This window comes from Mirounga leonina, unplaced genomic scaffold (assembly GCF_011800145.1).
Source record: "Mirounga leonina isolate KUSES-001 unplaced genomic scaffold, KU_Mleo_1.0 Mir_129, whole genome shotgun sequence".
Classification (NCBI taxonomy): Eukaryota; Metazoa; Chordata; class Mammalia; order Carnivora; family Phocidae; genus Mirounga; species Mirounga leonina.
In genome coordinates this window covers 79,638,920-79,654,063 of record NW_023270323.1, presented here as the reverse complement: position 1 = coordinate 79,654,063, position 15,144 = coordinate 79,638,920, and the positions used below count along the sequence as shown (strand labels likewise).

The window sequence follows — 15,144 nt, the reverse complement described above, 5'->3', positions numbered from 1 at the left end:
GTGAGATTGAGCCTGGCATCGGGCTCCTTGCTCAGTGAGGAGACTGCTTGGGACTCTCTCTCCCCCTCTGCCCCTCCCCTCTCTCGCGCTTGCTCTCTTTCTCTCTCTCTCTCTCTGTGTCTCTCAAATAAATGAATCTTTAAAAACAAAGAGGGACTCCTGGGTGGCTTAGGTTTTTTTTTTTTTTTTTAAGATTTTATTTATTTATTTGACAGAGATAGTGAAAGAGGGAACACAAGCAGGGGGAATGGGAGAGGGAGAAGCAGGCTTCCCGCAGAGTGCGGAGCCCGGTGTGGGGCTCGATCCCAGGACCCTGGGATCATGACCTGAGCCGAAGGCAGACTCTTAACGACTGAGCCACCCAGGTGCCCCGTGGGTGGCTTAGTTGATTAAATGTCTGCCTTCGGCTCAGGTCATGATCCCCAGAGTCCTGGGATGAAGTACCGCATCGGGCTCCTTGCTCAGCGGGGAGCCTGCTTCTCCCTCTGCCTGCCACTCCCCCTGCTTGTGTTCTTTCTCTCTCTCTCTGACAAATATAAATAAAATCTTTAAAAAAAATAAAACGGGTTTGTTGACCTGTAGAATTTGCTATGGTCTGAATTTTGCTGATTCCATCTCCATGGTACTGCTAACATGTTCTTTTGTCTTCTGTATTTACAGTAAGTTGGTAGTTGGATCTAGATGCTTGATTGTGTTTGGATTCAGTTTTTTGGCAAAGCCTATCTCTGTAGGTGGTTCTGTGTTCTGTCAGTAGGCACATAGTCTGGTTGTTCTTTTTGCATTGTTAGCAGCCATTGATGCTCAATATGTAGGTCCATTAATTTAATAAAGGTTCCAAGATGATGTTTTAATGCTATCATTCCTTCTTTGTATTTATTAACTAGAATATTTCTATCAAGAGAAACTTCCCTGGAAATGGGGCATAGCTGGAAAGGGGCCACCCCCTTCCCTATCACTCACTGCGTGTTCGAGGGGAACCTCCCAGCTGAGCAGGGAGCCCGTTTCTCCTCTCCCTCTGTCCCCCACCCCCGACTAGTGCGCGCTCTCTCTTGCTTTCCCTCTCTTTCTCAAATAAATAAAACCTTAAAAAAAAAAAAAAAAAAAAAGAAATCAGGTATGCACATAAGAAAAGGAGCTTCTTCTCAACTTTTTTTTGGTTACCCAGTGGTACAGTTTATATATACCCTTTTCAAAATAAGTTGGTTTCCTGTCATTGTTTCTAAGATGACCAATTATTATTTTTTAGTATTATTTTGAACTCATAGATTTCAGTATATTTAATGTGTTTCAGAACATTGCAGTTATCCTTTCTGATCAGTGGAAGTCCCTCCGGGTTGACTCCTGAGCCTACTAGTCTTTGACTTTCCAAGCCATCCCCTGTGAGGAGGTGTTCTAGGCTGTCACTGAGTATATTTCCTGCCCCAGGTCTGGAATTGGCCATTTCAAAAAGAAATCTTTGTTTTTGTGGAAAATGGAAATTAGTCTGGGTACTACGGAATACTCATTGCTACTGGGTTAGTCATTCTTTCTAGGCCTTTTTAGTGGATAGAACTAGGAAATATATTATTACCTTGTGAATTATATGGCATATTGTTGGCACGTTGGAATTTTAAGTATATAGTGGAATTATACTCATAATTCCAATTAAAATTCAGTACTAAGGGGTTTTTACCTGATCTCTTCTAACACTTACATTCCTCTCTTCCACAACAAGAATTCTGGTTTTTAAGGACAACGGGAATAACAAAACCAGAATAGTACATAATCACTCATTTGTTTTTCCCATATATCACACATGATAGCGATACTCTACCAATAATATGTTCTCTCTTCATGATTGAAAATAGTTACATTATATGTTGTCAGAGCATATAACCATTACACAACATGATCTCCCTCTTATAACACTCATTTAGTATTATAATTAATAACTTCATTCTGTAATAAATATATATTTAATGCTCAGCGCCATCCTCGTATCAGTGTACCCCTACTCATTTTGGTTGCCTGAGGTGCCTTTTGCAGTAGCCTTCTCAGGAAGCGCTTGTGGAAACAGTACTCCGAGTTCTTGCGTGCTGTGGCCTTTATGTGGCCATATGAATTTGGTTTGGTTAGTTAGACCCTAGACTCACATTTCCTATTTTATGTATTTTAAGATTTTATTTATTTATTTATTCATTTATTTGAGAGAGTGAGAGAGAGCACATGAGAGGGGGGAAGGTCAGAGGGAGAAGCAGACTCCCTGCCGAGCAGGGAGCCCGATGCGGGACTTGATCCCGGGACTCCAGGATCATGACCTGAGCCGAAGGCAGTCGCTTAACCAACTGAGCCACCCAGGCGCCCATATTTTATGTATTTTAAATAGATAATTTTCTTCTGGCTCAAAGCATTGCTGTTAAAATTGAAGATAATCTTTCCATGTAGGTGACTTGGTCTCTTTTTCTGGATGTTCAGAGTACTTTGCTTTTTCTTTAGAGACCAGCAGTTTTACCAGAATATGTCTTAGCATCAGTCATCCTGGTTAATTTTCTCAGATGACATGCTCTTCCAGATCTTTTGTGTTATAGCAACATTGAATTGGTTTTTAGTGTTTATCCTGTTCCCTTTTGTTTCCTACTGCCCAGACTCTGTTGTGTGCATGTTGGAGTTTCTTCGTCTTCTTTAACTGTCACTTGTTCTCAAGTCCAGTTTATTGCTTCATTTCTTTATGATTTAAAAAAATTCTCCTTTTCACATTCTTTTCTTCTACTTTGAGTTTAGTATTTATTTTTAAAATTATATTTTTGGGCGCCTGGGTGGCTCAGATGGTTAAGCATCTGCCTTCAGATCAGGTCATGATCCCAGACTCCTGGGATCGAATCCCGCATCGGGCTCCCTGCTCAGCAGGGAGCCTTCTTCTCCCTCTGCCTCTCTCTCTCTCTCTCTGTCTCTTATGAATAAATAAATAAATAATCTTAAAAAAAAATAAAATAAATAAAATTATATTTTCATTTATATCTAACTCCTTTTATGTTCTAGCCCTCATTTCTGAGTTTTTCTAATTATATTAAATGTTTTTTCCTATCTTTTATTGTTTTCTTAATACCTTTCTTTACCATGTTATGAAATAACAGGTTATAGTTTTCTTTTGTGGACATGTCTTTCTATCTGTAGGGATGTGATTCTGCTCTTTTTTCTTGATATAATTTTTGTATGGTATTTGATCATGATATTTTTCTGTTCATTTTTTTTAAAAAGATTTTTGTTTATTTATTTTAGAGCACAAGCAGGGGGAGAGAGGGGCAGAAGGAGAGGGAGAAGGACAAGCAGACTGCCCACTGACCACAGAGCCCAATGGTGGAGCTCAGTGCCAGGACCCTGGGATCATGACCTGAGCCGAAGGCAGATGCTTAACGACTGAGCCACCCAGGCACCCCTTTCTGTTCATTATTCCGTGAAATTAGTTTTCTTGGAGGATTCTGGTTCAGAAAAGCTTTTCTAATGTCATGGCTCTAGAGCTCCCTCTTCTGTTGTTTTTGTGAAGTGCTACAAAATATGGCAGTTTATTGAAGCAATTGTGTTCTGTTCCCCTTCCTTGCTTTTATCTGGACTCTTCGCCTGTTTTCTTAATAGTTCTGTGCTAGTCAGTTTGGGTTCTAATTACCACAGATTTCTTAGTGTGAGACTTTGTCCTGAAAGTCAATTTTAAATGGCTAGTTTGGAGAATTTTTAAGGATTTATGTGTGCAGAGCTCTTGGTTTTAGCTGCTGTTCTCAAATTGGCCCTCTGAGCTTTGTAGTAAGTTCCTGGTAGTTCTTTTGGGAGTTTGGCAAATGGCCCATGATTCCTTCTGCTTCCTCCTACAGAGATGCTGATGTCCTACACTCTGTCTATGTCATTCCTACCCAATTATATTTTCAGTTTCGTGGGTCTACCTTATTACCTAGTGTTGTAGATATCATCCTTAGGTTTTTGGCTTTGATATCTTAGTTGGTCTAGCTAATTTTTTGTGTGTAGGGTTGGGATAAGAGATTTAATAAGATTCAAAAACTATACTATCACTGCTACCATCTTCTGAAACTCTTCTAAAAAGCAATTTTTAAGAATTAAAGATCTAAAGTAGGTGGTTGACCTATGTTAAATCAAGATAATAGGTGGTTTTTGTAGTCTCTATAGTTTTCTGTATGCTTAAGATAGTTTATAATTAACAAGGAAAGTTTCAAATCTAGCAAGATGTAATGAGGAGTCATACAAATACTTTTTTTTCCCCTTCCTTTCCTGTATGTATGTTTTTGCTTGTTTGTTTTCCTTTTTCTTGCCTTATTGCATGGGTGAGGATCCCCAGTATAGTATTCAATAAGAATGCCAGAGTATACATTCTTGCCTACTTCCTGATTTTGGGAGAAAAACATTCAGTCTTTCATCATTATGTTAGTGGTAGGTTTTTTGTAGATGTCCCTTATCAAGTTGAGGACATTACCTTCTATTCCTAATTTGTGGAGAGGTTTTTAAATGGATGTTGAATTTTGTGAAATTCTCTTCCTGTATCTATTAAAATGATCCCATGGTTTTTCTTCTTTAGTTCAATATAGTGAATTATATTTATTGCTTTTTGAATGCTGAACCAATTTTGTATGCCGGAGATAATCCCTTCTTACTCCTATCATGATGCGTTATTCTATTTATTGCTGGACTATTTGCTAAAATTTTGTTAAGTAATTTTTAGTCTGTGTTCATGAGAGATACTGGTCTGTTTTTTCTTGTGATGTCATGCAACATAATGTCTTTGTATGGTTTTGATAACAATGTAATGCTGGGCCTGATAGGGTGGATTTGAAAGTGTTTCTGCAAGAATTTGTGTAGAACTTTTGAGAAGAGTTTGTATAGAATTGGTATTATTTTTTACTTAAATGTGTGGTAGTATTCACGCTGATGTCACCTGGGCCTGGAGTTTTCTTTTTCTTAAAAAAGATTTTATTTATTTATTTATTTTAGAGAGAGGGAGCTCCTGGAGAGGGGAGAGAGGCTGAGGGGGAGGGGGAGGGAGAGGGAAAGAATACCAAGCAGACTCCATCCTGAGCACAGAGCCCCATGTGGGGCTTGATCCAACAACCCCAAGATCACAACCTGAGCTGAAATCAAGAGTGGGACACTTTACTCACTGAGCCTCCCAAACACCCCTGGGCAGGGAGTTTTCTTTATGGAAACTTTTTTTTTTTTTTTCAAGATTTTATTTATTTATTTGAGAGAGAGAGAGAGAGCATGAGAGGGGGGAGGGTCAGAGGAGGGAGCCTGATGTGGGACTCGATCCTGGGACTCCAGGATCATGACCTGAGCCGAAGGCAGTCGCTTAACCAACTGAGCCACCCAGGCGCCCCTTTATGGAAACATTTTTAACTGCAAATTCAGCTTAATGGAAAGAGGGCTATTCAGGATGTCTGTTTCTTCTGGAGTGAGCTTTGGTAGCTTGTGTCTTTCTAGGATTTTGTCTGTTTTGTGTAAGTTAAAACATTTTCTGGTATAGTTGTTCATATTATCCTGTTAATATTCTTTTAATATCTGTAGGATGTGTAGTGATGTCCCCCCCTCCATTGCTTCATACTGGTGACTTCTACCTCTGCCGTGTTTTGTTGAGTCTGCCTAGAGGTGTATTTTATTTTGTTTTATTTCATTTCATGTTTCTTTTCTTTTTTTTTAAGATTTTATGTATGTATTTTGACAGAGAGAGGGAGAGAGACAGTGAGAGAGGGAACACAAGCCGGGGGGGTGGGGGTGGAAAGGGAGAAGCAGGATTCCTGTGGAACAGGGAGCCCAATGTGGGGCTCCATCCCAGGACCCTGGGACCATGACCTGAGCCGAAGGCAGATACTTAACGACTGAGCCACCCAGGCGCCCCTCATTATTTTGTTTTTAATCTCTCAAGATTAAATCCATTTTCCTCTTTTTCTTTTTTTAAAGATTTATTTATTTTTGAGAGAGTGAACGTGAGCATGTGTGTGGGGGGTGGGCAGAAGGAGAGGGAAAGGGAATCTCCAGCAGACCCCCCACTGAGCGTGGAGCCTGATGCGGGCTGTATCCCATGTCCCTGAGATCATGACCTGAGCCTAAACCAAGAGTCTGATGCCTAACCGACAGCACCACCCAGGCACCCCACCTCTGTTATTTTTCTGTTTTTTTTTTCTTTTTTTTTAAGATTTTATTTATTTATTTGACAGAGAGAGAGATAACAAGAGCAGGAACACAAGCAGGGGGAGTGGGAGAGGGAGAAGCAGGCTTCCTGCGGAGTGGCGAGCCCGATGCGGGGCTTGATCCCAGGACCCTGGGACCATGACCTGAGCTGAAGGCAGACGCTTAACGACTGAGCCCCCCAGGCGCCCCTGTTATTTTTCTGTTTGATTGATATCTCCTTTTATCCTTCTTCTTTTTTTTTTAATTACTATTTTTGGATTTAGCTTTTTTTTTTAGTTTCATAAGGTGAAACGTAGATCATTTTTTAAAAAACTCTTCTAATATATATGTTTATTACTGGAAGTTTTCTTCGAAACATTGCTTTATTGCATACCACAAATTTTGCTACTGTTTTGTTCTTGATTTCTAGCTTAATTGTATTAATGTTGGGGAACATGATCTTTATGAAATAGTCTCTGAAGTTTTTGAGACTTCATGACCTGGTGTGGAAGATTAATATCTCAGAATTATTATTACTTGTTTTAAGTTTCATAAGAAGTAGTAAGTGAGTTTGTTTCTTTTCTATTTCAGGTCTTGGTATGGTGACCCCTGTGAATGACCTGAGAGGATCTGATTCGATTGCCTATGACAAAGGGGAGAAATTATTGCGGTGTAAGTTGGCAGCATTTTACCGGCTGGCAGATCTCTTTGGATGGTCTCAGCTTATCTACAATCATATCACAGTGAGTATTAAATGGGGTAGTAACTGAGTGATAAATGGAATATTACGTGTCTGGCACCACCTCTTCCTGTTTAGTAAGAGAGGGGAGTCGACTGAGCTGAAGTAAATCTTGGAACACCTTCTTTCTCATTCCTGACTGCAGAGTATAATAATCTTGAGAATTATGTAGTTTGAATAAAAAATTATGAGGATGGTAGTTCTTTAAAACTCTTTTCTTGCATGCTAACCTAATAAATGAGTGTTTACCAAAGTATAGTGGTCCCCTGTTACCTGGGGTTTCGCTTTCTGCAGCTTCAGTTAAACATGCAGTCGGCCATTCTGGAAGCACATGGCCCTCCTTCTGGTGTATCGTCAGAAGGTCAGTAGTAGCCTTTTGCTGCATCACACACCCACGTCTCTCACCTCCTGCATCTCCTCATGGGGGCTTTTGATCACCTTACATCATCACAAGAAGAAGGATGAGCACAGGGCAGTAAGACATTTTGAGAGAGAGAGAGAGACCATATTCACACAACTTTCATTGTGTGAATTGTTATTCACAATTATGTTATACTTATTCTAGTTTATTATTGTTATACTTGTTCTAGTTTATTATTCATTCGTTACTGTTGTTAATCTCTTGCTGTGCCTAATTCGTAAATTAGACTTTATCACAGGTATGTATGCATAGATGAAAACACGTATGTTTGGTTTGGTAGAATTGTCGGTATGTCTGTGGTTTCAGGCATCTGTTGGGGGTCTTGGAATGTCTCTCCCACGGATAAGGGGGAGCTAGTGTACAGGCCGTTCCTCAAATTCTTTTTATGCCTAAAAACCTAAGAATGAAGATGTTTTCTTTTCCTGTTCTGACACAAGTCTTCTATTTCTCATAGTTTTTTCTTTAGCTACTGTAGTTTTAGCTATTTTTAACATTATTAGGACTTCCATTTTCTTCTTGCAGTAAATATTTACTGGGTGTCGGCTGTGAATATTGATTCTGTACCAAGCGTTGTTCTAACTCTGGGGTTCTATCATTGAGTGGGACAAGTCCTGCCTTTGTGGCTCTTCCTTTCTACATGCCAAGCCACTGGCCCATATTTCCTCCGTTTGGTCCAGCTTGGTGCATCCTGTCTGTGACACTCCTTGCCAATTCTGTGCTATCCCTCCCTGCCCCCGAGCACCAGACCCTGCTGCAGGGAGCCTCGACATAGCCTGTTGGCTTTCTCCTTAGACTGCAGCCCCAATTTCAAATGGACCCCCAGTGCTGCCTGGCACTGTAGGACGTCTCACTTAGAAGCTCACTAGTGTTTCTCTACTCTTTCTACTGTCCACGAAACTCCTGACCTCTTTTCTCCTAGCAAATGAGCACAGCAGGTCACAGCATACGGGAGCGCCTGACTGCCTCTTCCCTACCTGCAGCCAAACTTTGTTTCCCAGTTGGAGTTTCACCCCCTCTTGCCTTCTTTGATTCCTAATGCCTTGTCAGGTTTCTGTTTTCTTCTCTGCTCTTCTGAGGAGGTAACCTCTTTCTCTTACTTTTACATTTGTTCCAATCTCTGTTTCTTCATTGAATTTGTTATTGGACATTTCAAATTATTAATATAGTGCCTACTTCTAGTAATAAGTGTACCTCCCACGGATGTCTATAGAAGTCAGTCTTGCCGGTACTTTCACCTCCCTTGGGGCCACTGATGTTAACAGCCGTTTAGATTGTTTGACCCTTTTCTCCATACCCAGCACACATGTAGGTGATTTTCACACATGGACTGGTAGTGGTGCTAGGTTTGCTCCATTGTAGACTGCAGGGAGTGCTAAGCCTCCGAGTAGGAAGTCTGGAGCCCACCTTTGTGGCCAGTGTGCTGTGCTTCCGGGACGTGGTATGGATCTTTGCCAGAGATGCTGCATTACCCTCCCCTCCGTCTCTTCCCCACGTTGCTGTTAAAGTTCACGTTTCAAAATGCACACCTGGCCCTGTCGTATCCACACTGTCAGGCCTGTAGGATGTTACCTCCACCCCAACGCCTGCTTCATTTCCCCCAAAGCAGTTACCATCATCCATACTTTCCATTTGCTTGTCTGCCGTTTATCTCCACTCACAGGAATACTGAGTCTGTGAAGGGGGCCTCTGTAGGCACACAGTACCGAAATCTGGCTTCAGTAAAAATATTGAACAAGAACTCCATGGTGCCTTGTGATGCTTGGTCAGAGGGTCCACTTAGCCTGCCAAAGGTGCCAGTTCTGTTCCTGGTGCCTGCGTGAAAATTGCTACATCTGTGACTGATCCTACTTGACAGAGTGCTCTGTGTAGAGATTTAATGCTCAATGGTTGGCTAAAAATTTGTCCCATGAAAATATTACATCTATAATCAGAAATGTAATCCTTGGCTTTATTAACAGCTTCACATTCTTTGGGGGTTTTAAAATGCTGTTTACCAGTAGTCCCTGTATGAATGCTGTTTAAATTGCTGAAATTGCTTTTCCCACCCATCACCCCCTTTATTTAGGACTTGGCAAAATTAAAACATTACTTAAATGCTCACTCTTTTGTAGATGATCTGTGTGGCTTTTAATACTGAGTAAAAAAAATACTGAAGCGCAAAAATATTTCCTGTGTCTTGTGAACTAGAGAATCTTTGAGGAAGTTTTTTTTTTTTAAACTATTTATGGCATTCATTTTTTGTTTTACAATCTAAGTGTTACTATATAAACTCTTAACAGAAAAGAAATATTAACAGTATTTGTCAGTGCAACCAAAAAGTGCTAACAGGTCATTGTGCCCTTTCTTTGAAAAAGGGCCTAGGGATTTTCTGCTGAAGGGAGTTAAGAGTGCTAGCAGGCATTAGAGGATTGGAAATGATTGTCTGAATTAGATCTCTGTCTTAAGATTGCATCAGGTTTTGAGAAGCTTTGGGGGTGTCAGAAGCCAGGGTGGCCCAGTTAGCACATGAGCTGGACTTTTCCTCGTGGTGGTGCTTAGCTAATGCGGAGGCCTTTCCGTCTCTAAATGCCTCTTGGTGGTAGTGGTGCTAGGTTCAGCTCCAGTGTGGACTCCGGGGAGTGCTAAGCCTCGCCGGAGGAGGTCTGGAGCCCACCTTTGTGGCCAGTGTGCTGTGCTTCTGGGACGTGGTATAGATCTTTGCCAGAGATGCTGTGTTGGGTGTCTTTGGTTTTCAGGGAGTGATCTTAAAATCTGCTACGTGAGTGCTCAGTCCTTGTGGACAGACAAGGGGCATCAGGTATGCAGGAAGATTCAAAGTGAGGGTAGCACCAGCCCGTTGGAAATTTACTTGCAGATATCATCTGCTCTTGTTCATTTCACACCTATATTTAGTACTTTTGCTTTTATTTTTTAAAGATTTATTTTATTTTTTAATTTTATTATGTTAATCACCATAATCATCATTAATTTTTGATGTAGTGATCCATGATTCATTGTTTTTGTATAACACCCAGTGCTCCATGCAGTACGTGCACTCCTTAATACCCATCACCGGGCTAACCCAGCCCCCATCCCCCCTCCCCTCTATTACCCTCAGTTTGTTTCTTAAAGTCCATAGTCTCTCATGCTTCATCTCCCTCCAATTTCCCCCGCTTCATTTTCCCCTTCCTTTTAGTGTCCTCCATGTTATTCCTTAAGTTCCACAAATAAGTGAAACCATATGATAATTGACTTTCTCTGCTTGACTTATTTCACTTAGCATAATCTCCTCCAGTCCCATCCATGTTGATGTAAAAGTTGGGTATTCATCCTTTCTGATGGCTGAGTAATCTTCCATTGTATATATGGATCACATCTTCTTTATCCATTCATCTGTTGAAGGGCATCTCAGCTCTTTCCACAGTTTGGCTATTGCAGACATTGCTGCTCTTGTTTATTTTAGAGAGAGAGAGTGTGTGTGTGCGTGTGTGGGGGGGGGGAGGGGCAGAAGGAGAGAAAAAGAGGGAATCTCAAGCAGGCTTCACACCCAGCATGGAGCCAGGTGTGGGTTTGATCTCACAACCCTGAGATCATGACCTCTCCTTAAAATATACAATTTTTTGAGTCTGAAGCAAAAAAGGAAAAAGTGCTGGGGCGCCTGAGTGGGTCACTTGGTTAAGCATCCAACTCACAAGTGTATTTTAAGCTTTTTCCATTAAAATGTGTAGATTTGCTAGGCTCTTTTTTTTTTTTTTTTTTTGAGATTTATTTTTATTTGAGAGAGCAAGTGAGAGAGAGCATGAGCAGGGGGAGGGGCAGAGGGAGAGGGAGAAGCAGACTGCCTGCTGAGCAGAGAGCCCGACTCGGGGCTTGATCCCAGGACCCCGAGATCATGACCCGAGCTGAAAGCAAGAGCCCGACGCTCAACCGACTGAGCCACCCAGGCACCCCTAGATTTTAATTTTTAAAGTAGAAGCACGGAGATAACATATGCTACTGGCAGGAGTATACATTTAATTAGGCCCTTTGGGAGATAATTTAGTGTCCCTGAAAAACCTGACCATGTATACTAGGAGACAGGTACAAGAGCATTCACAGAAGCATTGTGTTTAGTAGCAGAACAGGAGCCATGGGCTCCTTTGACAGAAGAATGGACACATTCATTGTATATTCATCCAGTGGATGCCGTGCATCAGTGACCGTGAATAAAGGATAGCCATGCATATCATAATGTGGAGGAATCTCAGAAATAGTGTTGAGAAGGAAAGGTCACTGAGAAGTACAGTATGATTCTAATTATTTGAAGTTCATAAGCAGATAAAAATTAAACAAGATATGGCTTTGGGATGAACATGTATTAGGTAAAACTCTAAGGTCAAGGAAGAAGATGCTTAACACATAATTCAGGATAGTGGTTACTTCTGTGGAATGAGGGAAGAGACAAGCTTCTGGGATACTAGAGGGTGTTTGATTTATTATTATATTTAAATTGTACACGTACCCTCTAAACGCTCTTTATACTTTGTTGCTAGAAAAAAGCTGTTAAAGTAAGTAAAAATATCTGACGTTTGATTTTTCCTTATTTCCAACCTTATTTTTCATTCCAACCAATAAAAAAACAAAGGAATGCCTTGTTTTCTGTTTTGACCCAGTTTGGGAATTGGGACAATTGTATAGTTAGTTTTGTTTTAGATAGTTAAAAAGATGCACGCTTTTTAAACTATAAGAACTGACTTTAGAAATAAGCCTTGCTAACTCACCATTAATGGGAAAATATTTTCGGGAAGGGTGGAAATCACATGTGCATTTTTGAAACAACCAGGAGAGCAGAGAACGGGGAAATGGGGATTTACAGAGAGTGGATGTCATGGAGGTGGATTTAGAACAGGTTCGTTCGTTCATTCATTCATTCATTCATTCATTCATTCATTCATTCATGCTGCTCCTACTACCACTAGTTGCATGTGGAGATGCCATTTACTGAGAGCTGTATTGTGAGTACGAGCTCTTATCATCCCCTCTTTAAGGATAAGGAGACCAGGAACCCAGGGTCCCAAAGCAACCTATCCCATACTTAGCAGAGCTAGGATTCTAACTGAGGTCTTACGTGATTGTGGATTGGAATTATGCTATACTTTGGGAGTCAAGTGAGTTTAGCACGACGGTGACGTGAGGAGGATGGGTAGTTTCAGGTATCTGAGAACTAAATTATAGAAGTGGGGGGTTGGGTTTGTTCTGTGAGCAAACCTGTGAGTTTGTGGATGGATAGAGATGCAAATAATTTCAGTTGGATTTTTGAGCTGACTCAGCAATTTTCCTTACAGACCAGAGTGAGCTCTGAGCAGGAACATTTCCTCATTGTTCCCTTTGGACTTCTCTATAGTGAAGTGACTGCATCCAGTTTGGTAAGAATATCCTTTTCCTCTTGGACATCACATATGTTTAGGTCATAGTCGATAATTAAACACCTTTTAATCCCCATAAGACATGTAAAACCTAAGAAAGAGGAAGAAGTTTATGTTTTGTGTGATAAACTCAGAGAAAAACTTTAGAATTACTTATAAAAACTTTAAACTTTGGTTTAAATAATTTCTAGGAAGGGTCATTTGAAATCCTCGGAAGCTAAGCAGGGTCAGGCCTGCTTAGTACTTGGATGGGAAATCCTCTTGACATTTTAAATTTCTATTTGCTTATGCTCAGGTTAAAATCAATATACAAGGAGATGTAGTAGATCGTGGAAGCACTAATCTGGGCGTAAATCAGGCTGGCTTTGTGTTACACTCTGCTATTTATGCTGCGCGACCGGACGTGAAGTGCGTGGTGCACATCCACACCCCAGCAGGGGCCGCGGTGAGTGCGCTGCTCAGGTAGCGACCCAGAGTTTGAAGCTGTTTAGTGAAAGGCACTTCACACTTCCTCACAGTTGTGCTCTCTTGAGGCAACAAGTCAATAAGCCTAATTTTGTTGGAGTAAAAAAGGTCTTTTACTAAGTTTGACTTTCTTAAAAGATTTTTTTTTTCTTTTAAGGGGTCCATACACTCTCTAGTTTTGGAAAACCTGTGTGAATCTGAAAGTGTCCGTTAGACTTAACAGAAACCAGAAACTCGGAGCGAGTTGAGGGGGGAGGTCAGACTTCAGTGTGTGGAAGACCGCTGGGAGCTGCAGAGGGAGGGCCAGAAGCGGACACCTTGTCTGTGAAGAGGGTGGGGAGGGAGGGGCCCAGACAGGCTGCAGGGGGAGGGTGCTGTGGGCTCAGGGAAATGCTAGTGGGATGCAGGAGACCTGGGCCTGCTGATGGTCCCTGGGTAGGAGCCAGGAGGGAGAGGGGGAGGTTGAGGCCTAGAAGCCCCTAGATGCCTGCCTGGAGCCAGCAGACGCCTGGGCTGGATCATGATAGGACAGAGGAGGAGCAGCTGTTGCAGGATGAAGGCACAGAGCTTGTAGGCTCTTAGGAGAGCTGGCCTCCAAGCCCGGAGCTTCCCCAGAGCCCGCCCCAGCTCGGTCACCACGCCTGGGCCCTTCTGGTGCCCACAGGCTAGACCTGTGGGCATGAACATGCCCATTCCAGTTGTTGGTACTACAACTGTCCAGAATTGGCTTTTTATCACCAGTTATGTACTTTAATGACTTTCTGGGCTTATTTATTTGTACCACACATAACCTCATGGAATCAGTAATGCTGAATTTTCACCTATCTTGGTGTTTCAGTGTCATGCATATTAGATTGTTTTGATGAATGTTAGATCTATCTGGCTTATTTATTTTACTTTGAATATGTGGTTCTAGATATCAACATAAGAGTTTTATTAGAGCTATCATTTTCTGAAAATTTTTTCTAAAAAAATGCGTGCTCTTCCAACCACAAAAAGTCCGTGCATTTTAATGAACCGTTAGAGGTACCTTTGCGAAAATGGTTGCAAACAGCTTACCGTGTAATTTGTCTTAAAACATACCAAGTCACTTCTCTTGGAAATTTCTTCTCCTGGGAAGGCTGATGCCGTGAGTGGGATTTCATGTGGTGTAGCCTTTCTCACGGTGGTGTCTTTTAGATGAACTTTTGTGTGGATACTATTGGAATCTTTGGAGCCTGTTAGTCTAGGTAGAAAACCTTCAAGATTAGCACGTTCCAAAGTCCATTTGGCCTATATGAACACTTAAGATTATTTTATTGCAATAGAAGAGAACTTAGCATAATTATTCTAAACTTCAGAAATTGGTTTTATCTACATTCCAGTTTTCGGTCTCCCCTACAACCCGAGATGACGAGTGCGTCAGAACCTTACAGCATGTCCAGACCCCCTCTTTGCAGGGTCATGGCTCAGTCAGAGGGAGCCCTTGTCTCTCCTCGCAGTAGGGCCCGGGCTCATCTTGCTAGGAAGCCTGAGCTTATACAGTGTTACGATCAGTGTGGGAGAAGTCCAGAAAGATGTGGAATTTCTTTTGAGGCTCTCCCAGCGTTGTGATGCCTTTGATTTTTAAGTGTACATTGGTAGTAAGCCCCAGAAGTTCATCTTAAGTTCGTAGGTTCATTTATTTGAGAAGAGAACAAAATAAAATATGTTCCTCTTTTTATTTCTTTGAGGAAAGCGTTTGCCACGTCATCAATGTATGACTGTCGATTTGCCTTCATTCATGGTGACTGCTTGTTCTCCAGGTCTCTGCGATGAAATGTGGCCTCTTGCCAATCTCCCCGGAGGCACTTTCCCTTGGAGAAGTGGCTTACCATGATTATCATGGGATTCTGGTTGAGGAGGAGGAAAAAGTATTAATTCAGAAAAACTTGGGGCCTAAAAGCAAGGTCAGTAGGCATCTAATCTGGCATTTAAATTCTAGAGGAAAGAAGAAAAAAGTCAAAGTA

General features: G+C 41.5%; 1 protein-coding gene across 5 annotated transcripts in view; it reads left to right on the top strand.

The window, feature by feature from the left end:
- The window catches only part of ADD1 (adducin 1), an 89,661-nt gene that overhangs the window by 52,859 nt on the left and 21,658 nt on the right, over positions 1 to 15,144 (top strand). For all 5 annotated transcript variants that reach the window (XM_035005434.1, XM_035005433.1, XM_035005435.1 and 2 more), the window contains 4 exons: positions 6,739 to 6,890; positions 12,611 to 12,691; positions 12,987 to 13,136; positions 14,941 to 15,084. In XM_035005434.1, coding sequence (XP_034861325.1) covers positions 6,739 to 6,890; positions 12,611 to 12,691; positions 12,987 to 13,136; positions 14,941 to 15,084 — 527 coding nt within the window. The remainder of the gene's footprint in view (positions 1 to 6,738; positions 6,891 to 12,610; positions 12,692 to 12,986; positions 13,137 to 14,940; positions 15,085 to 15,144) is intronic.